Raw genomic sequence first — 26,175 nt, 5'->3', positions numbered from 1 at the left:
TTATGCAATAAACAGACAAACAACAACAACAATAACAGCGACAACATCAACATTGTTATCTTGAGGTAGAACATTAACTTCAGCATTTGGAAGTGCTTCATGTTGGATACTCCGTTTTTAAATTTTTTTTACGTGTGTTTTTTTTTTGTATTTTTTTCCGTTTTGTTTTGTTTTTTTCCTTTCGCTTCGACGAGCAGGAGACGAGAGAAGATTCTTGACATCTGAGGTAGTGCGGCACCTGATCTTGTAACTTTAAAACCAATCAGTTCCTCCGCGTGTAAAGTAATTGTGAGCACAGGGGCGGTCGGGTCGGGTCGGGTCGGGAGGGGGGCTTGGGGTTGGGGGTTGGGTTGGGTTGGGGGGGAAGGTTAAAGTCCCTAAAAAGCTTCCCCGCAACACATTCATTCCGGCTGAGGTAGGTTTTTGTTGAATCGTAAGGTTCACACAGCCAAGTCTAGTGCCTGTATGAAGGCTGAGAACTCACACCAAAAATAAAAAAAGATTTAAAAAAAAAAAAAAAAAAAAGTTGATATCACTGAAACAAAGTCCTGAGACAGAATTTATATCGAATCATCCCTGGAAGAAGGCCGAGGTCTTCTGTTGAGCAAAGAGGAGGTGTTGGGATCATTGGTGGGTTGAGAGCAGGCAGCAGAAGTCTTTGACATCCACAGAAAAGTAGAGATAAGACCAATAACTTATAACCACTTTGACATATAGATGATAAAAGATATATGCATTTATATATATATAGAATATATAAACTTAAAAATAAAGTCATCGTTGTATAGCGAGGACATTCTGGGGCCTCTGTGCTGTGCTGCCCAACACCAGAAAAATAATAAATGACGAGGGCTGTCAGCTTTGTTTGTTTGAAATTTACAGATTTGAGATGAGAAATAATTAAATATCCAAATTAATTAAAGTTTTAGTCAGTTTGAATGTTACAGTATCAGCAGCAGAACAAACTGCTGCCCTTTAGTAAACGTGGAGGACATCGATCGATATTTCAGGATCCTCACTAGGGGCTTGTAAAAAAGGCCAATTTATGTTCACATTACTGTGAAGGAAAAGGTTTTATGTTTTATTTATTTATTTATTTATATATATATATATTTTAAAGTGACAGCCCTCTAAACGACAAAACTGTAAAATAAAGAACGTTTAACTGGCCTGGCTAGAAATACAGCCATCCATCAGCAGAGAGCTCTCCAGACCCCAGGCCAAGAGCACAGTCCTGATCCTCCAGAACCTCTTAACTTACCGATAAAAGAAATCATCTTTGCACAAAAAGGAAAAAAAAAAAAAAACTACTTTGAAAGGAAACACTTGTCAACCTGAGTGAGAGAAGAGTCTAAGTGGACGCTGTGTGGACAGCGCCGTGTGATAAGCCTTCATACATGATTAGCCTTGGTCGTGGTGACCTGCTGCTGCTGCTGCTGCTGCAGGAGGCTGCTGGAACCGAGTCTCTGATTCCCGCTCCACCGCAAACTCGTCCAGCGGTATCGTCGACAGCTGGGTGTCGTTCAGCGCGAAGGAGTCGGACTGGAAACAGACAAAAACAAACAACGGCAATGAAACAGAGAGTGACTTTAATGAACTGTAGCCTCATCCTCACATCAGGCCACCAGGATCCTTCACTTCTTTCCTCAGGCAAAGAAAGAGTTCAATGTATTTTAATGCTTTGTTTATGTTTCCTTGTGTATTTTTAAAGCAACACTGTAGCTGAGATGACCACTTTACTGTCTGTAAATGTCTTTCTCTCTGTTTATTTTCTTATATTGCTTTAATTTCCTTTCTACTGTTTTGCCTACTCATTTGAATAACAGTTGATAAACTAAATTAAAGAGGAACTATGCAAGTCCAGTCGCTTTCCTGCTGTTTTGCTAACCCTCCTCTCGGCCATGTGCATTTGTTTTCAATGAAGCCGACGAGAAATCAATCCATGGAGCGGTGGATGACGTTATTTATCATAAACTATGTTACAACGTACTGTATATTTGTGTAGTCTTATCTGTCATAAACAAGAGATTACGGGTTTGTGTAGCGGTGCTGCAGGGACGAGAGCTGGGACACCGGGTCGGAGGCTCTGATCTTACAAGGTTGTTTTTCAGCCAAGAGACACTAGGTAGAAGGCAGAGAGCCTCCATTCTCCCTGTAACAAGTTACAAATCAGCTATTTAACCATCACAATTACTCCAAAGCTGCTTAATTAAGGTAAAAATGTAGCATAGTTAAGGTAAAAATCCTGCATAATTCCTCTTTAATATTGAGCTTCAGGGCAAGTTCTTCTGTATTCATCACATTTTCAACAGTGTCTGGATTAAAATGGATTTCCCCTTCTGTCTTGACCCCGGTCCTCTCGTCTCATCTCCTCTCCTTTAACCACCAGGACTCACCATGCACGTATCCTGTGTTTTGGGCTGAGTGAAAAGTCTCTCGAGCTCGTTGCTGTCGACCATTTTATTCCCCGCTGCGCTGCCATTGACCTCCATCTCTCTCCTGGCGGCCCCGTTCAGCCCCGCGGCCCCCTGCGAAGAAGATGAGGATTCGAGCACTGCACTGTGCCCTGCCTGGGGGGTGGCCTGAACCGTCTTACAGATCATTAACCTGGGGATTACACCAGAACACACACACACACACACACACACACACTGTCAGCTGCCTGCACACTTTATGGAGCGACACTGAACTGTTATTGTTAAGTTGTTTCCATCGGTTCCACTTGTTGCTGAAAAGCGATAAGTGCGTTGTGTTTGCACTGACCTGCCGCGGTAGCTGAAGACGAGGAAGAGCACGCAGAAGATGATGCAGGTGACTCCGATGTGAATGCCGATGATGATGCCCGTGGTGGATGTTTTGCTCTGCTCGTCTTTGACACAGTCACACGGGGTGTCGAGTACTAAGAGAAGACACAGCAGCAGCAGAAACAGATCAGGGTCAAAAGCTGCGTTTGCAGAGTTTGAATAAACCTGAGTGGTTGGATGGTGGATGGTGAAGTGGGCTGTAAGTGTGAGGCGTGACCACTCAGCTATAAATATAAGATGACACTTATGACTCAGAGAGAGACACACGTTCAACTTTGATGCACTGACTGGACTGATGTGATGGCGTGTAAGAATTACCAGACTTCGCCACGGCCTCTCGAAGTGAAACGAATCGCACGGTGGCGTTGCCGTCTCCGTGTTTGTTGTACGCAAGAAGCTTTATTTCATAAACCAGTGCAGGATCTGTGGAGGGAAAAAAAAATACAGACAGAGATTTTTTAGATAATGAACAAAGCACAGATGTTCAAAAGAAAAAAATAGAAGATAGTAAAAAAAAAATTATTATGCACTGTGGGAGATGAGATATTAACTCCGGGAGGGAAATTATTTTCCTTATTGAAATTAAGTGTCAGAAGCCGCTGGTTTCCTGATGTAGGAGTTTTTTTAATCGTTTATTAATATTCAGCTCACGTCTAAGGAGGGATTGTGAAATGCTTGTACATGAGCCCAGATTACAGTATAAAACATGGTTCCTTTAATGAGATTGCAACGGTGATTAACGTAAAAAAAAAAGGAGGTTTTATCTGTTTTTTTCTGAAACCGTGAAGCGAAAAACACAATGTTGTTGTACTGAAACTAGGGCAACGAGCCCCAGATATAACAGACCTGCACTTGAATATACGAACCAGCTGCAGCTACGTCATGCGTCAAGATGAAAGTGACAATATGTCGGCGTCACAAGGTCCCAGATTACAGAGTATAAAATTAGATTACAGCGGTGAGAGGGAGGTAAAAGACGGTTTCATTCTCACCCAGCTGAGCGATGTTGTACTGGGTGACGTTGCGAGGGAAGGTGATGGGACCCGTGAAGAGCGGCGTGTGGGCTCGTCTGTAAAACAGCCTGAAGCCCTGATGCTGGCCCAGCTTAGAGGACGGCTCCCACGTCGCCTGCACAACGCTGCTGTTCACCACCTTGGTGTAGAGGGAGGGAGGCGCAGGCACTGCAACACAACACAACACAACACAGGCTGTCAATCAAAGTGGCACAACAACATGACAGCAGTGGCACTTAACAGCTTTTTTTTTAAACAGCCTACGATGTTTCACAACCATAACGCCTGATATAAAGGAGCCCCACCGGTAAATGTGCATGATTTCAAAATAAAATACTACTGATATCTTCTATCAGGTGCATCTCAATAAATTAGAATATCATAGGAAAGTTTATTCATGTCATTAAGTCAATTCAAAAAGATGATATAAATCCACTACAAACAGAATGAAACATGTCATGTCTTTATTCATTTAATTTCTTTTAATTGCAATGATTATGGCTGACATTTAATGAAGACCTAAAATTCAGTATCTCAAACTGTTTGAATGTTACAAAAGAAGGCAAAAAAGATAACTCGCAACACTGTCTTCTCCCGAAATAGAAAATATATGTATTCAAGGGCTACATATTAAAAGAGACAATGTTTCGAGCGACTGGCTCTTCGTCAGGCCAATGATTAGTATAGTCAGATAAGTTCTATATTGGTATAGTATATATTACAAAAGACAAATTAAAAAACAAATATGGAAATATTGGCCATCTTGGTCCATCTATATGCACTCAATACTTGGTTGGGGTTTGTTTACTTGAACTACTGGAAATGGACTTTTACATGATATTGTAATGTAATTGTGTTTGTGTTGGTCAGGGATGTGGTTTGTGAGTGAGTGAGTGAGTGAGTGAGTGCTCACCCTCCCCGTGGGTGCTCTCTGTGACATTCTGCGATGGTTTGCTGGCCCCGTGGGAGGTGTAGGCCTTCACGTAGAAGGTGTAACTGGTGGAGGGCTCCAGGTCCCTGATGATCTGCTGCAGCGTCACCTTACTGACGGCCTCCTCGTACTCCATCTCCACCGGGTCTGGAGCAGGAGGACGGAGGAGGAAGAAGAGGAGGAGGAGGAGGAGAAAGAGAAAGAGGAGGTCAGGGTTGAACAGAGACAGAAATGGAAAAAAAAAAACGAACGGCAGAAAAACAGGAAAAGAAAACAGGGATGGGGGAGGCGCGGGCATTAAAGTGACGGCAAATAAGATCAAGAGAGGAAACAATAGATACAATCTGTTTGTGTCATCCTTTTATGGTTATTGCCCATTTGAGTGGTGTTATCGGAGCAGCTCTGTTAGGTAATAGCTAATCCAGTTTGGCCCTGGGAGCCTGAATGATGACGGTTGGCTGAATTGCAGGGGTGGAGTGAGGACAGCCGGGGTAAAAGAGGGACTTCCAGAGGATGTTAAAGCATTTTATTGCTCTAAATCCAGAGACATTCAGCCATAACCACTTTCTACCTTCAGCCCTTCATCAACTGGGCCATGCAATCTTGGATGGGTAATTACAGCAGATCCTATTGGTTGGCCCCCGGGGCCCTTAATTATCCGTCCGATGGAACCAGTGTGGAGAACAGCAGCTGTCGTTATGAGACTCTCACCACACATGGACTCACACGTTCACACCCGTACACTTACCCAAAGTGTAAAAGAACACACACACACACACACATACACACACACACACATGAGAGTGAAGCAGGACTCACACATGTATATCTGCAGTTTGGCAGTGACAGTCGTCAGGAAACGTGATGCTGACGCCACTTGTCATCTGCATGTATGAATCCCCCCCGCTCAGCTCTTTTTGTCAAACGGGCCCCTCGCTGACACATTTCAGTGTCGTCCACCCTCATCACCTCAGTATCACGGCTTATTCACACTTTAAAAACACAGGATTTAAACATTTATCTGCAGCTACTGTATAACTACTTCTACTACTCTCTGTAGAAGCTTCTCTTTAGCTTTCCTCATTTCACCCAACGTGAAGTTTGACTAATTAATGAGATTACAACGGTGATTAACTTTAAAAAAGGAGGGGTTTATCTGTCTTTTTATGAAACCTAAAGCAAAAAAATGCAATGTTGTTGTACTAAAACCAGGGCAACGAGTCCTAGATATAACAGACCTGCACTTGGATTAATGAACCAGCTGCAGCTCCTTCATGTGTCAAGATGAAAGTGCGAACATGTCGGCGTCACAAGGTCCCAGATTACAGAGTAAAATTAGATTACAACGGTGATTAACCTAAAAATAAATAAATAAAGGGAGGAACAGACGGATCCAGTCTCACCAAGCTGAGTTTGACTTTAATCTAATGTGACAAAGCTTTTTTATTATTACTATTTATTCCCAAACCTGGTGTTATTGCGATTTACTTTCATGTCATCTTTATTATCATGTGTTTTTGTCTGGATGGTCAGTGCAGCCTCACCTGAGGTCTTGCGGATGTGCAGCACGTAGCTGATGATGTCCTCGGTGTTGAGCTCGGGCTCGGTCCAGGACACCTGGATGGTGGAGGGGGACAGCGCCTCGGCCTGCAGGTGGGTGGGCACGCCGGGCAGCCCGTCGGCCTGGAGCACCGTGAGGCGAGCACTGGCCTGCGTGGAGCCGGCGCTGTTCTCCGCAATGCACTGGTAGATGGCCTCGTCGTCCTGGCTGATGTCGTAGATGGTCAATGTGCTGTGAGAGAGGGAACAGGAAGGAGAGAAAAAGAACAAGAAATGCAAAAGTTTAGATTTGATTGAGTGTGAGAAACTTTAAAAACAAAGAAGTTTTCAATCTACACTTGGATCTAAATCACAGAAGACAAACACATTGGAGAATATTAAATATGGAGCAGGAATATTTAAATTCTCTCTGCTGCCGTCTAAACCTGTTTGATCTTTCTTTAGTATGAGTGTTAAAGAGTCGCTGCTGCAGTTTATATCAAATAGTCTCCAGACTCATGAGAATTTGGCAACAAATGAAAGGACAAACAAACAAAAAAATCAACTCTTATCAGACTCCTCCAGAAATGTGACTGGAGATTAGTTGAAATATTAAAAGTGGACTGTTGAGAAAACAAAATGTGCAAAGTGCAGGATTAGTTTATTCTGATGATGGAGTTTTGTTAAAATCAGGAAAAAACAACATTGTGCTTCTTGTTGCAGGAGTCACGAGTCTCCGCTGATGGAGCATCAGGTTTAATTGACGCTCTAAAAGCATCAACATCTTTTTTTCCCCTCTCATTTCCATACTGACTTTATGTGTGAAACCTTCAGATACAGTGAAGCAAAACAAAACAAACAAACTGTGTTTTTGTACAATAACTATTATGAAACCCAGATATAACAGATCTGCCCTTGAATAAATGAACCAGTAGCTACTTCAAGTGACAATATGTCGGCATCACAGGGCACTGAGTTCAACTGTGTGTGTGACAAAGGCACACGAACGAACTCCTCACTCACTCCTATCTCACTAACTCCTCCTCCTCCTCCTCCTCCTCCAGCAGCAGCAGCTCTGTCGCATCGTGTGGAGGATCCTCACTCATGCAAAGCACACACTTTCAAAACGGATTCATCTTCTACTCGAACTCCCGTTGGACGAGATAAATCTGTTTCAGTGTTTCAAAAATGTAATTTGCCTGTATCAGTAAAACATTTCATCTATGCACACACACATATATACGTGTCGTACCCACATACCTGTATGTGCACACACACACACAACCTCCCACACATGGTAAATCATTTTTCCCGGTGCCTTCACTCTATATTCTCTCTGTTCCAATCATCGCTCCTCTCTATCGTACCTCCGCCACTCTGCTCTTTGTCCCCATCCTTTCTATCTCGGCTTCTTCGTCTTCCCTCCCACCTGGCCTGTCTCCTGCTATAGAAGAAATATAAGGGTGCGTGCACGCGCGTGTGTGTGTGTGTGCACGTTGAGTAGGTGTTATTAGATGAGAATACATAATCCACTGTTCTGCGTTTGTCCTACGGCAAAAAGGAAAAATAAAACATTTAACATACTATGGAAATGAGGCCCTGTGGCGCTAAACAATTCTTCATGCCATTTTCATACCAAGGCCATTTCTGCTGTATTTAAGGTGTAATGTGCGCTGAGGAAAACTGACAGCCCACAAAACAACAAACACCTTCGGGAATAAAGTAGAGCTTCAGTTGTACTTTGGTCCATTTTCTCTCCGTTTAAAAGCGGCGCAGCCTTCGGTCGTGGCATTTTGAGAGATTAGAGGCGTTTTTTCTTTTTCCCACATAAAGGGAAAGAAGCCGTTGAAACAGTAGGGGCGAATGCCACAGGGGTTCAACATATCCCACAGCACCACGCTAATCTGTCATTTGCAGTTTGTATGAACCTGTTGAGCAGATTGTCATCTGTCTTTGATGGACAGGTCGGTTCTGCAGTGTATTAAATCAGGATTTATTAAGAAATGCCAGGACGGTCCCGTGAGGAAAAGCATGCAATTTATTGAAAGAACAACATGTCAACCTTTTGTGCGGCGCATACGGTTTGTCATTGGACGCCTTCTGGACCCGTGAAATGGGACATGAGGAGGAGAGTGGCATTTCAGCTGACGACGGAGCGGCCGACCTCGGAGCGGCCTGGGCGAGGTTTGTAAGGACGGATTTGTAAGGACAGGGGGAGCGCTCTTCTGGGTCAGCGGGCGCCGTGGAGGAGTAAATCATTTCATTTCCTTTTCAAAATTGATGTGCTGGGATACAATTACTGTATGTCTCTAAAACTGGGTCAGAGGAGGCGGAGAGGTGGAAGAGTCATTATTCTGTCCACGGCGACCAGGTGGATTCAATCTGGATAATTATCAGGTCAAAGAGGCCCCTCTCTGTGTTTCACCCTCTCTGAGTCAATCTCACCTCTGACCCCCGAGGTGGCAGCAGTCGCCAGCGCTCAGCTCGCTACTCAACCATCAAGTTTCTGACAGCCTTTCATATCGGCGATGGATGGGGTGTTTGCGGACAGACAGCCTGACCAGACGCAGCACCGGGGGCCACGAGGGGAGGAGGAGGAGGGGAGGGGGGTTAGGGGGGGCATGATGCCACTCCGGGCTTGGACGGGCCTGCAGGGAGAGCTGGGGGGAAATTCCACAAGACGCTGCTTGTTCCTGGAGGCACAGCAGCTTCCAACAACCACATGTAGGCACATTCACACACATACACATGCATGAGCACACACACACACACACACACAACATGTACAGTACATAAAACCAAGCTGCATACACATGAACCAGCGCTGCCGACGTGCAGCTTATGAAATTCCACACCTGCTGTCAAAACTTCCTCTCCAACTTTATGATGAAAGCATATTAGTGGCTTCCACTTTTTAGAGAGTGAAAGTGCTTAATGTGCCAAATGTATTTTTGTATCTTCTCATCAATTAGTGAAGTATTTATGTGCTGTATTTTGCCAAAGATTTTGAGACAACTTTTTAGTGACTAAATTTAAAGCCGCAGTCTGTCACGATGATACGTGTCGTTTAGGAAACAGAGGAGCAGAGTGTCAAGAGTTTGAAGTGGGCGTTAACTCCTCTGTGCTCGACTGCTGCAGCTGGAAATGCGAACCACATTCCTCCCTGTACCTGGACATTTCTCAGGAAAAGACCTGAGATGTTGAGACGAGTCAAGTTGAAGCTGAATTTGCACAGGGAAATCCTCTGAAATGTTTTTCTTATCCAATGAAAAAATTTAAGTGCGATCATAACAACCTTCTTATTTCTATACAGGTCAAAGATGAATAAGCAAAAATCTCAGGCAGGAAGATTACAAAATGACAAGCTGTCTGAGGAACCTCCCTTTTAGTCTTTTTTTAAAGACTTTTTTCGATTAGAAAGCTCGGCCTAGATCGATGTGCATTAATATGCAACAGCAGACGAGAGCAGAGATTCATGCAACGTGTGAGGGAACAAGAACAGTATCAAGTCTGAAAGAGAGAGGAAGTCTCTGCAGGGAGGTAGACGGGGGCTGAGTTTTGGACTGTTTGCTTGTCTAACACGAGCTCCAAAGCCGAGCTGTCCTGCGCTGACAGGTTGACACCATCATTTACTCATCAGTTCAAGGTCATTTCACAGATTGATGGATAAGGCCGTGGGCCAGGGGAGTGGCTGACAGTGGGGCCTTGGGTCTGTTGTTCAGCTGCTGAGGCTGTGTTTACTCTCCGTTGTCTCTGGGCAGCCACCCACACCCCCCCATCAAAAGCCAGCACGGCTCATTCTGGATCCAGGAAAAAAAAAAGAGGAGAAAGGGGGGAAAAAAAACAAAAAAAAACACGGGGACAAAAGCGAGAACAGGAGGAAGAGGTGGGGAAGGAGGGGGTGAGGAGAAAGAGGAGGAGGAGGGGGAGGAGCGAGGAGCTGTCTGTGGCCTGAGAGGAGGGACGGGCCCAGGGATATGACTGATTACAGGCGGGGTCAGAGTTCAAGGCCAATGCCCAGGCCCCAGCTCTGTGTAGTGGGGGCAGGAAAGGGGGATGTGGGGCACAAGAGAGGGGCCGCAAACAAGAAAGGCAGGTCCTGGTGAAAGACAGCGGAGAGAAAAAAAGAAGAAAAGAAAAGAAAGGAAAGGAAAGGAAAGGAAAGGAAAAAAGAGCCTTTGAAAGGATTCAGCTACAAAATGTCCAGGTTTGTGTGGTGGTTGCCTGTTCCCTCAGATGTCGGCCATTAATTATCACACACAGAGAAACACACAGACACGCAGAAAACATGTTTGTCTTCTTAACTATGTAAACTGAACTCTTTTCATACGGATGTAAACTGAGTTTTCCGAATTAAAGAGGAACTATGCAAGTCTGGTTGCTGTTTTTTGCGCTGTTTTGCTAACCCTCCTCCCGGCCATGTGCATTTTGTTTTTAACGAAGCCGGTGAAAAAAGCAATCAACAGAGGCAGAGCTGTGGACAACGTTTTTATATAATATATATACGATGTTACGACGTGTTTATTTGTGTAGTTTTAACTGTCATAAATAAAAGATTGCAGGTTATAGAGTGAGTTTGTGTCGCGGTGCTGCAGAAACATCGATGTTGCAAGGTTGGTTTTCAGCCACGAGACGCCAGTAACAAGTCACAAGTCATGTATTTAACCATCACAACGACTCCGAAGCTTTTTAATTACGGTAAAATTGTAGCATAGCCACAGGAAAAATCCTGCATACGGTTAGTTCCTCTTTAATCAGGGAGAGTAAACTATATTTTTGACATTATCGCCGACACCGTCTGAAACAAAGCGGGGTCGACTTTCAACCTCGTGCTGATTACGCCGTGTGATGTGTGATCACAGCTTGTGTGTCTTGGATGATTACACCTCCCAGCTTTAGAGACGTAAGACTGAAGTGAGTCCTTATACATAATTAGGAGCGGCTCTCACAGAGGCTTCAAATAGCCACGATAGCATGTTTTTACAGGAGCCTGGTCAGCAGAGGCTCCTGTAATGAATGGGATAACAATAAGTCTTGCAACGTGAGTGATGTATGTGTATGTGTGTGTGTGTGTGTGTGTGTGTGTGTGTGTGTGTGTATCAGGATCTGTTGAGATGTGACAGAGAGAGAGCAAACACACGGCTTCACCCTCCAGCAGCAGAGTGTGTGTGTGTGTGCGTGTGTGTTTACAGAAGCAGCCAATCAGCTCCTCTCTCTGACATCACTGCATCTCATACAGCTTTGTCTTCCCCGCATGTGTGTGTGTGTGTGTGTGTGTGTGTGTGTGTGTGGATGTGGAGTTAAGGGGGCAACACGTTTGTGGATTTTCATGTTTGATTATGCGTGTGCACAAAATGAATGATGGCGCGCACCACGGGGCTATTTGTGCACATACGGGCTCACTTGCTTTTTGATTAATGTGTGTGCATGCGTGTGTGTGAATGAAATGTACAATCGATTCCCCTTCCTTCCCTTGTCCGATTTGCTCTTGAAGGTCAGCGTCATGAGAGATGGCTGAGCGGGGAAACCTCTGCCTGTGTGCATTTCACACAAACAACACAAATATAACCGTACAACACACACAATTAAAATCTCTCTGCTGGGCTTAGGTATCCATGTGTTATAGATAGATAGATAGATAGATAGATAGATAGATAGATAGATAGATAGATAGATAGATAGATAATCAGCAGTTTCTTTGTTTTGTTTTTTAATAATGTGTGAATGCTAGTGCTTGTGTGCTTTGAGAAATAAACGAATCTCGTTGTATGGTCACATGCAATGACAATAAAGTATTCTGTTCTATTCTATACACAATATATATAATGTACGTATATTGTTTTTGTGTGCTTTTCTGACTTGCTCTTCTATGAAATTGCATTGCACTACTATAATATATGAATTGGCTCCATCTCAGTGGGAGAGCTTGTTGCCATCTCATCACAGTGCCCGTATTCTGTCTCAATCTGCAGCTTCCCCTCTGTGCAGGCAGGAAGCGGACAGTCGGACAAAAGCGTCAACATAATAATAAATCAACAGAGTAAAGAAAAGATTTTATTGAAGGAATCTGGAAAAAACAAGTGTTCACTGTTACCTCTGTCTGCAACACCTACTAAAACAAAACTAATGTTTTTCTCACTGAATACAGGATTACATGATTCAGAGAGCTTTCCTAACCCTCGAGTCATTTACATACTGAACAGCAGCCATGAGCTGAATTTAGCCTTCTCTGATTGGTTAGAGAGGTTGAAGCAAAAACTTTTGAAGGGAATATCAGTCATATACTGTATTTCAGTCTCTTTTTTTTTTTACTATATAACTCTCTACACAGGACACCTGGTCTTTGGTAGGTCCACATTTTTCTGAAGTAGAAAAACAAAACAAGAGGAGCAGAAACGATTCGTCCAGAGATAGTTAATGGCCAGTTTTATGATAGAAAACTCAACATATATTGGATCAAAATAGTTGCTGTTTGCACTGTTTACACTGCATACAACCACATTGTGCTGCAGACAGAGTTAACACAGCGTATACGACTGCTTCACATTCACTAATCTGTGATATTACACTAAACACTGTGATAATGAATCAGACTGTAATGTCTTTTATCTCCTCGCTGGCTGCTGCTGCTGCTGCTGCTGCTGCTGCTGCTGCTGCTGCTGCTGCACGGCTCAGCGGCGGCGGCTGCGATTCTTAGGATGCACATTGAGCTGGTTCCCTCTCTAAATGGCTGACTGCATTTCCTGGTCAACTAGCTGAGTTTATGAGCTAATTAGCTAATGGTAGATCTCAAGCTGAAGCCTGCCTCCTTAACCAATCACAGAGCGGGGTTTGTGATGCATGAGATCCATATTATAGCAGGTCATACACTAATGGTGGCAAGTGGAAACGCTGCGATGCCCTGACTACCCACTCTATCTTTCTTTCCTTCTCTCTCTCTGTCTCTCTCTCCTCAGTCCTTCTTCCCGCCGACTCATCATTTCTCTTTTGACCACCCTGCCATTTTTCTCCTTTTTCTTTCCCACTGTCTGCCCTCTCATTTGTTTCCTCCCTCTCTTCTTTCCTCCTTTGTTAGTCCCTCGCTCCATCTCTCCGTCTAATATAGACTGGTAGTGGCAAGTGGGAGTGGAGCCGTGCATGTGAGCGATGGAGGTGTCTACTCCCTTCACTCACTGCAACAAGAGTGCAAGTATTGATTTTTTTGGCTGCATATTTAATATATTCACTTCATATATTTCTCTTTTATGAATAGTAACACCATGCAGAGATGGTTGCCTGCCAGGGTCAGCTCGTAAAAGTTTCCATGTGTACAGAAAAATTACTCACATTACACATTTGCAGGATGAATAGAGAATGGGAGTTTTACAATCAACAAGCTGAACTATATATATTATATTTTATCCTCCACAAGCCGTGCATTGAAACTGCAGCAGAGCACAAAAGACCTGACCATGATGTGATATTAGTCATTACTCTGGACATAATGAAGTATTGTTGAGATTTTATACACAGCCATTCATCACCTTTTCAATGAACGCGTGTCAGAAACATAAGAAAAAGGTTGTAAAGTCAGAACAGAAGCAGGTTTTTACATGTGATGTGTTGCTGAAAAGCTGTTTCTGCAGAGCCACATACTGTACAGCTCTGAACCTCTCCAGCAACATGCAGCCTTTACATGTGTGTGAGGTGCTGAGGCTGAAACTATCTGAGCTGATTCCATACAGTCTCTCTCCTCCTCCTCCTCCTCCTCCTCCTCCTCCTCGTGACATTCCTGGGGACCGCCATGGGAAAGCATCCAGCGCTCAGTCAAAATGCAGCTCACACACATACACACATGAACACACAAAAGCACAAATAAAGCTGAAGCTCATGTCTTGGCACTGACAGGCATGAATTTTCAGCAGCTGCAGCTTGAGCAGGAATGGAAAAACGCACAGAAAAAAAAAAAAAAATTGAACATTTGATGATGCCAACGATCAGGTCAAAGAAGAAGAAGTGATTAATACTGACGAGCTGTTTCAGACCTCGTGACGCTACGGCGAATGTGGCGTTAATGACAGAGTGAATTATGATACGTTCTGCATAACCCAGACGGAAATTCAATAATAAAACCACTTTCTGATAAGTCTGGTTTATGGTTATGGTTATTTTTTTATGGTTTATATAACATATGCCACTTAAATGTTACATTACATCCATAAATTGAGCTTTAAATGTTACTATGTCTTATGGTAAAATCTTAAAATTTTTATTGTGAGTTATAAAGTGCACATTTGTGTTAATTTCACTCATATTATAACGGTTAAGTTACACAGTATCTGATGGTAAAGCTGCAGCTGTGTACATCTGCATCACCAGGGGAACGAGACAGATGAGGGTTGTTTATGTTCATGAGTGTGTGACTGAAAATCTGTAAATATTATCTATATATTGATGCTTTCAGAATGAGTATCTATGTGCATCAATTCATCAGTGTCAATCGTGTCTTGTTTATATAACTTGTTTTTTTAAGCAATAGAGGAATAATTTTACTGATTCTGGTTTGTTTCCACCAGATCCCAAAGTAATTACAAAGCAATAAAAAAAGTAATTGATCGGAGTTTGTTCACAAGGCAACAACCACACAACAGTCTGTTGTTCATCTATCACCATTAACATGGCAGGAAATCTGTTGTTGTTTTCAGTGTTATTAAATAGATTCAACTTCATTCATAATTAAACTTGCTTTATAGATAATAACAATAAGAGCTTGGGTTTATTTGATAATTAAGCAGCAATAAACGTTGGTAATCTCTTATTTTGTGGTTTTCACAGTTGATCAGAGGATCAACCTGATGGATTTCTTCAACAGCTGAGGCTGTTCCACAACCTGGCAACCCCCCAAAAGCTGTTTTATCAACATGTTATGGATGAGTGATGATTCAATAACTTCAAAAATACAAGACGATGCTCAGCAGAGAGAAAAAGCAAATCTCTCTTTTTGCCAAACAACACAACATGTCTGACAGTGTTGACAAAAACTTGACCATATTATATATTCCTCACTTTCACTTTAAAAAGACCCTTAAACAGTGGTTGAAAACAACTTTGTCGTTTCTACTTTGTGTATGGTCTTTTAACTAACTAACTTAATATTTTGTAAGATTTCTACATGTTTTATCTAATTGTGTAATGTCTGTATGTTTTTTCTATGATACCTGCCTTAGGACAACGGATGAAATTTAGCAACTGTGCTAACTCCGGCATATTTATATTGATGCTTTTCACTGATATGTTGATTAATGTGCATTGTCCTAATCAAATAAATAAATAAATAAATAAACTATGTGGACTCTTTTGCGTGTATTATTTATTTTCAGTTGTTGTTTTTATTCGTTACCTGTTGTTGTTCCTGAGTTTGACGTGCCCCCCGGGCTCCAGGATCTGTCCGTTCTTCAGCCAGGTGAGCTGAGGCTCGGGCTCGCCCTGCGCCTGGCAGGTGAACATGGCGGTGGTGCCAAAGGGGCGAGCGACGGACTGCGGAGGTTGAACAAACTCTGCCGGAGCTAAAAGAAAGAAAGAAAGAAAGGAAACAGACGAAAAAGAGTCAGACGACCTTGTTCCCTCGATTCAAAAAGACGGTGGCAGAGAAATGAGCAGCAGAGTCACAAAACAGTAAAGTAAACAACCACAAAGTGACGTTGATCAAAGATAGAAAGAAAAAAGCAATCGAGGGAGGAAAAATATGAGAGCCAATAGGGTATCCAGGTCATTCTGCTATTTATTTTACAGATACAAAATAAACACTGTTGTTAATCTATAATTCAGGGTCAATTAGTCGTATTGTAGGAGACATCTGATTAATGCAGATTCTCGGAGCAAGAGAGAGAAGAAATGTAAGAGAGGAGTGGTAGATAATGTGAGTCCTGCTAAACAACAACAACAACACATTTATATGATAATAAAGTGATGCAGTTCATAGCTTCATCATATCTCATCTCATCACCGTGGTGCAGGTTTGAAACTGTGGTCAATTAGTGGTAATAACTTATTCATTGGTTCTTGCAGTGTAATTACAGTCACATCCGCCGGAGTTTGATTTCTGGGTTGGTGCTTTTATTTGAGCTGACAGAGCTGAGAGGTATTGTATCATCTCCTCCTCTGCATTCATTATTGTCCCCGTAGTTATCAGTGATTTGATAACCTGAATTATTTATGCACATATTAACTCAAAAAAAAAAAATTGTTATGGTAATTATAATATCTCAGAGTCATCACTGGAGGCTGAAACCTGCAGCTCATCACAGAGCCTGTACCGTCCTGTTTCATTTTTTACTCATTATTACCTGGTGCGACTGAGCAACTGGAGTCAAACGGGTAAATTACACCTTTTACCACACAAGCTGGTCAGAAAACAACAACAACATCCAATCATCCTCTTGAGTGGAGAAAATCAGCAATGTGGTGATTCATTCATAAATAGCAACTCTTGTTCATTAAGGCCTAAAATAAAACTTGAGAGTTTCTTTGTATCATGTCTTTATGTATAATAAAAAACAACAGATGCATGTAAACGTGGCTCTAGATGGAAAGCTTTTATGTATCATGTATTTATATATAATAAATCACAACAGACGCTTGCCTGTGTAATGTACAGTAGATGTGTCATTAATTTGAACATAAAAACCAAAACACATGGACATGGAGGGAGATTTTGAAGCCAGTGGTGGTGGAGCAGGGAAATGAGGGTCAACAAGTAGTCGATCAAAAATCGATTCTGCAAAGTGAGTTTAAAGTAAACATGTTTTTAGCATTAGCTTCAGGCTAGCTGGACAGACCAGTATCCGTCAATGCATGTCACACTCTGATTGAGTTGCAGCAACAGCAGCAGCACCACCACCACTATTTTTGATTGACAACTGAAGATTTATTTCTCTCAGGTCTGTCAGCTTCCATCACAGTGTAAAAGAGCCTCAAGTCCCTGTCTCAGTATTTCCTTTCTTCCCTGTCATGGAGAAAAACATGAAGCAGACAATTTCTGGCCCATTTTTTTACACAATGGAGAGCGGGGGGAAAAAAACAAAGAGGGAAGAAAGAAATTCTATTTTGAAACGTTAAAAATGAACTGACAATATCAAAACAATGTGGGAAAGTTTGGATGTTACGTCACAGACGTCTATGTATTGTGTTACACACAAAGGGGGGGATCTGACTACGCACAGACGTAACTCAGAGGCGAAAAATCTTGTGTTGGTCAGTTCACTCGCTTTGACTCTTTGCATAATGTTACTTTCATAGAAAAGTACATACAGTAATTAAAATTATTTGTAATTTTAAAGGGATCGTTCAGCATTTTGGCAAATTGGCCCATTGTCATAATCCCTATAGTCATAGCAGTAGGTTCGTTACCTTTATTCGTCGGTGCAAGCTGTTTTTAGAACGGCAGAGCCGCAGCTGCTCAGAGCTACGCTACGGAGGCTAATGGGATTTCTTGGTTTCCCTCATCAGACTCATCAAATACACAATCCAACAACTCCAAAACGCTCTGGTGGACAAGTTGTGACCTGCACATTCACCACGCTATGAGATAATAACACAACGTTACCAGACAGAGTTGTTTTAGAGGCAAATGCAGAGACTGCTTGCAGATAAACTGAAACTGAGATGTGGCTTATGGAAAATGACTCCAAAATTTACTTTGGTTCACTTCTCCCATTGGAGTTAATAGACTCGCTTGCGTCTTTGCATGAGTGAGCATTTACATTTATTTTTGCATTGTGCGACTGACTCTAAATAAATGTCATTGTCCTTGCTGATCGTGTCATTAATAATAGTTTTGCAGCTCTGTGGTTCAGAAGAATACTAAATTTGACTACGCAGTCTAGACTTTTCTTCTTATTCTTCTCTTTTGTTGTCCTCCTAAAAGACAAAATGTTGTTTGTCTGACCATTTCTCCACGTAAGCATTTCCATCCTGAAGCTGTGGGACCCTTAGGCAGCTGAAAGGAGGCTGCTGACAGCTCGTGACGGCCCCTTTCATTTATCTCTCGCTCTTCCTCGGCTTTATTCCCTCTTTCTCCCAGCGTGTTCTTTGAGCGTCGTCTCAAAGGTGAAGGTCGCAGGGAGCTCTGGAAGGTATTGATTTGTACCCGTAAGGGTGTGTGGGTTAGATCATCAGCACCATCCATCCATCTTACTCTTGTTTTTTTTTCACCCTTCTGTTCGCCTCACACTCTTTGACTCCTCCTCCTCTGCTCTTTGTTTCTCGTGTCTCTCTTGTCTTTACCCCAAAGGAGGGAGATGAACCTAATTGATTTTACAACATGAGAGTGTTTGCGTGTCGCATGATGGATTCATAAGCGCTCTTGTCGGCAATAATTTGGATTTCATTCAGAGTTCCTGTCCACTTGACTTTCCTGACTTGAAAGCAATTGACACACACTCTCATATTCACAGAGGTGTCGACTGGTTTATTTACACAAGACTAACAGACCAGCGCTTCAAGGACAAGAGGTAAAATTAACTTTTTCTCTTTTTTCTGCTGATAATAAAACTAACCTGTGGAAATTAACAGTACACCTTTAGTTTCCACCGATCGATTAAAGAAAAAATAACAAAACACCGACATTGACACATAATTAACATCCATGGCTTTTGTTCCTGCTACAGGGTAGAGCCTTGTCTCGGAGTTGACAGGCAGATAAAATGAAATATTGATCAGGATCGATACTGCAATGGGGCTGAAGCAAAGTGTGGTCCCATCTGATCAATATGTGAATGAAGCAAATGCTGGATGTTTCCAGCTTGGTGACAATTAATGCACACGGCCACACACACACACACACACACACACATGCACACCTGGCAACATCATCCTCCTGCTGGTCTGAACCATCCATCTCCCTGAGCTACAGGAGACCACACCAGCCTGGATGTTGCAGCCCATTAACTATGCATTTCATTTACACAAAAGGACCGCACGTTAGCGTGTTTACTTCCTGTTGTTTTTACCAAACCTATCGAAATATTCTTCACTGTATATTAGAGATTCACTGGTGTTTTTTTAGGTTGTTAGTCTCACGTCACGCAAGAGTCAAGTTGATGTTGATATGTAATCTGAAGCTCCCGTTTTGTTTTATCAACTCAGAGACACAACGTTTTCGTAGCAGTAAGAGTAATATGGCTGGTGTTTATTCGGACGATAAAGATATAATGACGCGTCAACTTGACTCTCACGCGAGACTTTGCTAAGTTTACAAACATGTCGGCTTTCTTGAAGTAAAGAAACCTCTCTGTGAATGCTACACTACGGGGGCTAATGGGATTTCTTGGTTTCCCCTCATCAAACTCATCAAATACACAATCCAACAACTCCAAAACGCTCTGGTGGACAAGTTGTGACCTGCACATTCACCACACTATGAGATAATAACAGAATGGTACAAGACAGAGTTGTTTTAGAGGTAAATTCATGCAAAACCGCTGATGCGCGTTCCCGTCGGGGACAGTTTTTCGGCAAGCAGTCTCTGCATTTACCTCGAAAACAACTCGTCTGGTAGCGTTGTGTTATTATCTCATAGCGTGGTGAATCTGCAGGTCACAACTTGTCCACCAGAGCGTTTTGGAGTTGTTGGATTGTGTATTTGATGAGTTTGATGGGGGAAACAAAGAAATCCCATGAGCATCCGTAGTGTAGCTCTGAGCAGCTCGTGGCTCTGCTCCACCGTTCTAAAAATAGCTTGCACTGACAATTAAAGGTAACAAACCTACTGCTATGACTATAGGGATTATGGCAATGGGCCAATTTGCCAAAATGTTTAACAATCCCTATAAACCAAAAACATTAGGAAGCTTTATCCTCAGGTTGAATTTCCCAGGAATTGTCTTTTAAATGCTACTTTGCTTTGTTTTGACAGTGAACGTCTCACAACAGTGAAACAAGTGGTTGGTTGCAGGGAGGACATGTTGTTTATTGTCACCGTGCCACCGGGCCGTCAACATCTAACACAGAGTTTGTCAGGTTCGTTCTTAGGTGTTGTGCTTATATAGAAATAAAAAGAACTTTAAAGGGCTTAACGACCGCACCAAATTATGCAAATGTGCTTCAAAAAGACTGTTGGCTCGTTACGTTTTATTGATGATATTTTATTTGCATATTCTCGTCCTGTGAGACAAAACTCAAATGTGTTGTAAAGATCAAAACCTGCAATTTATCGCCTATTTTGGTGGCAGAAAGAGGGATTTTTTTGTTTGTTTGTTTGTGTGTGAGTCATCAGGGACGACTCATAACGAACGCACCAAAGAGGCAGATAAAAATACCCTACTGTGGAAAATGAATTTTCAAGCTATTGGGAAACATTTAAGACATTTAATTATCTGTGGGCATGAAAAAAGAGGAGATGTTGAGGTGAGGATGTTGTTCGCAGTGATTTACACAAAAGACAATGTGGCGTAGGAAACACTTGTTCCACAGACGTGAGGAAAACTGTTCACGCATCTCATCCTCCGATCGATCTCTGGGATGCGTTTATAGAAAAGCTCGGATTTGTGTTTCAAAACAGGAAGCGGTAACCATGATTTAAAGCTCTCCACGCCGTCTCCTCGCCGACTCTTTTGAGCCCAGTTTCTGATAACAAGTGTCTCTGCGGACAAACTGTGTCTCCAAACTAACGGCCTCTGTGTCTTTGTTCATCCTGTCTCTAAAGAGCAATATTCCCTCCATGTCTTCACTCAGACTTGTCAGACTTTGCTGCTTCTTAATGTCATGTTGCTGATTTGTTTTGGTCCATGATGGTATTGGTCCATATTTAAAGCTTGAAGGATAATGGAATTTAATTTGATCATTAATATTTAAACCTCCACCTTACTTATTCCCCCCTTTTTATTTACTTATGTAGAATCGTATTATTATTTCATTGTGTATTTAAGTTCCTTTCTTTCTTTAGTAATTTATTTGTGTTGTTGTTTTGTTATGATGTCTTGGTTGTAGTTTGATGTAAATGTAAATGTACTTTATTTATACAGCCCTTTACAACAATCCTTTTCGGTGTACCAAAGTGCTTTACAGCAGGAAATAAAAATGAAGAATAAATAAAAACAAATAAAAACAGTGAAAGCAATACAAATTCAGCAAAATCAAATAAGTTAAAATAAGGTAAAATTAGATATAAGTGTCATCACGCTACTGGGTATTAAAATAAATAGGTTTTTAGCCTAGATTTGAAGACATGGTTCTGCATGGTTTGGGGCGTTTTGAGTCCCAGTGGTTAATATGTATGTGTTATTAAAATGTCTGGAAATAAAATATTAAATAAAGAAATTGTTGGGAAAAACAAACCTCCACCTGATTGTCATTGTTGAGGATTTTCACTGTGACTCTGTGATTGGTTAGTTAGACTAGTTGTTGGTTACCTCTCCTTATTTGTGTGGAGATAACTGACTATAATATTAAAGACGGATGCAGCCTACATGATATATCACACATACAGTACGTAGATTTATTAAAGAGCGGTTTTCAGATTGAGCTCTTCCTCTGCAGCTGAAACAAAAATGTGTGAGAGTCAGGCTAAGACCCGCCGCTCGACCACCTGTCACTCAAAGCAGCTGTACCTTCAATTATCCAGAATTTAAAGCCTTAATAAAGCTGAAACGAGTGAGTTAGATAAAAATGACTCCCCATCCAGTCGTCATGAAGGAAGAAATTAACCATAAAAGACAATACCCTTTTCTTTTCTTACCCATTTAATCACTTCACATGAATTTCTTGCTATAAATTTAGATATTGTAATTTGGGGACTGGAAACGTGCATTTTTTGGCACTTCCACACTTCAGCTGCTGCTTGGTATCAACCTGATTCTCAGCAAAAAACAAACATCTTCACTGCTGCTCGTCAGGTATGAAAATCAATCCACGACGGTGCAGCGGCGTATTTTGGTTCACATTTGGATTAAAATCATGCGAAACCTTCTGACAAGATTTGCAGCATCAGAATAATTTCCCGTCCTCCCACACGGAGTAAACAAGATATTCAGATGCAGAGACACTGGTGCGACTATACAGGCAGAGCCGCCCGCCCACAGCTGGTTTCCTGCGTTCCAGCAAACGTAAAACTCAAAGCGTCGGCTGGTGGGACGTTGGTGAAGTTATCGCACTGTGCACTGAAGTCCACCCACAGAACTGACAAGCTTTACCTTATCACCTGACCACAGCTGTATATAATGTGCTGTGAGTTGAGTTCTTCCTCCACCAACTCCTACCCGATCTTTGGAATAAAAAAAGAAAAAAAAGGCTTTTTCATCCAGAACTCACCTTGGACCACCAGTCGTCCCTGAGCCGTCCTACGAACGCGAGTCCCTGGTTTGTTCGCAGCGCACACATAGACCCCTGAGTGCTGCACACCAACATCTGAGATCATCAGATTCCCCGTGCCGAGTACCTGGATTCCCTCCACGCCGATGGGACGGCCATCTAACCATCGGAAAAAAAAGAGAAAGACAAAGAGAAAGAGATGTTGAGAGGGATAAAGGGAGATTATTTCTATAATAAAACCACAAAATGTGACCAACTGTGCACATGCAGAGCATGTGTTCATGTAAGACGGGGTGAACGAGGGTGCGTGCACTACTGTAAAGATCAAAGTGGGGCTTAAATTGCCAGCAAGAAAGACTAATTAAATATATTGCACATTTACAGCTGACAGAGGCAGGCAGCGCTATTTCTGGCTCTCTCGGGGGTCAAGGATGCAGCCTGAGCCTTCACAGCGAAGTGCGTGCGTGTGTGTGAGAACTGTAATGTCTTGTGATGAAGCTGCCAGAACAACAGGCACATAGGTATAGGGAAGAGAGGGAGGTCACTGGGTTCGTGATTGTTTGCTGTGCCAAGCGCCACACACACACGGGCTGTAATTAGTTGTCTTTACACAACAGCTTGTGATGTTGTTAACAGAAAGAATTATATCGTTTTTCTCCAAGGTTTTACAGTGAATTGATGTTTTTACAGTACGTAGAGCTGCTCTAATGGACGGTCAGTTATTAAAGGTGTTTCACATTTGACACTTTGAACCTTTTCTGGCCTTTCTCTGATGACGAAGCCTTGGAAAGCTCGACGTTCACTTTTAAACAGTTGCACAGGAGATGTTCCTGCTGCCGCTGAGGGATGAGGAAGTCTAACTGCAACTTCTAATCTCCTATCAAGTTACACAATCCATGGCTGCCTCCACTCTGCTCTGGCTGTACTTACATGATAAGCTCACACTTTCTCTCCTTGCTCCCTATCTGGAGCCTCAACCCCTCCGACAATGACTTCAGTCTGTCTCTGATATTAGCTGTGGGGCCGAGGGGGCATTTTAATCCCATCTCTGACTTCCATCTGCAGCCTGCCAGCCTGCACCGTCCAGGTTTGATGTGTTAAAAGGGCCGGGCGGGGGGGCGGGGAAATGGGCACCATGCTGGACACATGCAGAGGCTGCAGCTCCAGCCAGAGATACAAACCATATGGTCACTAGTCAGCAGGGTATTTTTAGGTGGGCTCCGTGCAAATGGGCTCTTTGCACTCAAATATTTCTATGAATAGCAATGAATGAATAAGTCATAACTGAGAAATGTAAAAAAAAAAAAAAAAAAAAAAAAATCGACATAACAGTAAAATGGACAATAAAATCTGATGGATACATTAAAACAAGAATAAAATGGTGCTATAAAATCAGTGTAATAAGAATTTTAAAGGGACAGTTCAACATTTTTGGCAAATTGGTCCATTGCCATAATCCCTATAGTCATAGCAGTAGGTTCGTTACCTTTAATTGCTGGTGCAAGCTATTTTTAGAACGGCGGAGCAGAGCCATGAGCTGCTCAGAGCTACGCTACGGAGGCTCATGGGATTTCTTGGTTTCCCTCATCAAACTCATCAAATACACAATCCAACGACTCCAAAACGCTCTGGTGGACAAGTTGTGACCTGCACATTCACCACGCTATGAGATAATAACACAACGTTACCAGACAGAGTTGTTTTAGAGGCAAATACAGAGACTGCTTGCAAAAACTGTCCCTGAAGGCAACGCGCATCAGTGGTTTTGCATGAATTTACCGTCTCGTAACGTTCTGTTATTACTGTATCTCATAGCGTGGTCAATGTCCGGGTCACAACTTGTCCACCAGAGCGTTTTGGAGTTGTTGGATTGTGTATTTGATGAGTCTGATGAGGGAAACCAAGAAATCCCATCAGTCTAAAAATAGCTTGCACCGACAAATAAAGGTAACGAACCTACTGCTATGACTATAGGGATCATGGCAGTGGGCCAATTTGCCAAAATGTTGAACTATCCCTTTAAGATTCCCCTCAGTCACTGCACTTGGAAAAAAAAAAAGATTATTATCTTTAAAGACCCTAATGCCTCTCACAGCTTTCTGGAGCAAAATCCACAAAGCAGCCATTAGATCCATCACAATTAATCAGGAGAATCTCACAGTCAGTTAAAACTTCACTTGAGGCCTGTGCACTGGAGCCTGACTGAATCCCTGCAGCTTCATTTAGACACGACGTAATCTCATGGTGATGGAGAGGACAGTATTTGTAATTCATCATGACAAATTATTGAGAAAAAAAAACAAATCACTCACTAACAAAATGCTTACCAAAGTGGTTTCTGCTGCGCGTCTGTCATTATGATGTCGTCGTCTTATTGCTCTTTCTGCATTTTCTCCATTATCACAAACACACTCAGTGGACTGAGAAGTGACAGTCCACTGAGCTTCTGTCTAAACAAAAGCTGCCCTGTTCTTTTCTTTCTTTACTTTTCACTACTATATTTCTTTCTCTCTCTGTTGCCGCCCCCCCTTCTCTGTCAGTTTCTCTCCGTCAGGCACTAATTAACTTAGTGTCAGAAAAGAAAGAGAACACGCTCGCAAGCTGCGGAGCCGTGCAATGAATAGCAGCAAACAAACTCTTGCATTAAGGAGTGACTGATGTGAAACTATCAGATTCATTATGCAGCTTATCCCAGCCTCCCCTGCTGTAATCTAATACATACAAATCCCATCGTGTTAGCATTTCATTCTAGCGATATTGTGTAAGGCAATACCCTCAATCTGATTACGCCTCCAAACTGTTTGGGAGGGAGGGAAGGGAAGGGAAGGGAGGGGGCAATTTACATTTGGGAACAGCAAATCAGATTGGATAATAGGTAAAGAAAACAGATAGCAGATTGAAAAATTGGTCACGACAGACTTTGAGTGATAGTCAAGAAAAAACGCACATGACGGGGAAGGGAGAAACTAATCGCATCTGCCTCAGCACCTCGCAGCAATTACTCTCCAGGCTCTGCAGCGCTCGGGAGGGAGGTTCAACTTCATGAGGAGATGAAGCATGCATTTATCAACACAGAGTCGAACATAATGTTTAGCCCTCAGGCCTAATGTTGAATCCCATTGCCGTGTTATGTGTACACACACACACAAACACACGTAACAGACGCTCTGCTGTATCATGTGTATTCTGTGCACACATACGTTACACAACAATGCGGCCCAGATCAAAGATGTGATGCAACGGATCGAGGAAGGACACAGAGCACGTAAACGGCCCTATGAGGAACTCTCTGCTGGTCTCCTTGAAACATGCAGGAAATGAAAAAAGGAAGAAAAGAAAACAAACGGACGTAGTACAAGCGACTCCTGGACATTTTCTCACCTAGTCTGCTCCAGGACACGATGGGCCGAGGGTATCCGGTCGCAACGCACTCCAAGATGGCCGTCTGGTGAACGGTGAGCGTGAGGTTTTCCGGACCGACCAGGATCATGGGCTCTTTGTAAACAGATGACTGGGAGCCTGGAGAAGAAAAAGAGACAGAGAGAGAGAGAGAAAGAAAGAGGGGAGCATAAGATGGGAATGAGCGTGATGGATGGCATCC

At 42.6% G+C, this 26,175-nt stretch overlaps 1 protein-coding gene across 1 annotated transcript in view; it reads right to left on the bottom strand.

The window, feature by feature from the left end:
• Positions 1-871: 871 nt before the first annotated feature.
• igdcc3 (immunoglobulin superfamily, DCC subclass, member 3) overlaps positions 872-26,175 on the bottom strand; it is a 63,905-nt gene continuing 38,601 nt past the window's right edge. The window contains exons 5-14 of the mRNA XM_085759238.1: positions 25,956-26,093; positions 22,575-22,733; positions 15,667-15,832; positions 6,293-6,540; positions 4,731-4,895; positions 3,797-3,985; positions 3,123-3,227; positions 2,764-2,899; positions 2,397-2,607; positions 872-1,542 (exon numbers count right to left, since the gene is read on the bottom strand). Of these exons, the coding sequence (XP_085615364.1) occupies positions 1,402-1,542; positions 2,397-2,607; positions 2,764-2,899; positions 3,123-3,227; positions 3,797-3,985; positions 4,731-4,895; positions 6,293-6,540; positions 15,667-15,832; positions 22,575-22,733; positions 25,956-26,093 (1,658 nt within the window). The 3' untranslated portion in view covers positions 872-1,401. The remainder of the gene's footprint in view (positions 1,543-2,396; positions 2,608-2,763; positions 2,900-3,122; positions 3,228-3,796; positions 3,986-4,730; positions 4,896-6,292; positions 6,541-15,666; positions 15,833-22,574; positions 22,734-25,955; positions 26,094-26,175) is intronic.

Source organism: Trachurus japonicus, chromosome 3 (genome assembly GCF_045865225.1).
Source record: "Trachurus japonicus isolate A0001 chromosome 3, Traja_1.0".
Taxonomy (NCBI): domain Eukaryota; kingdom Metazoa; phylum Chordata; class Actinopteri; order Carangiformes; family Carangidae; genus Trachurus; species Trachurus japonicus.
Note: the sequence above shows the minus strand (reverse complement) of the source record. Positions and strands in the feature narration are given on the sequence as shown.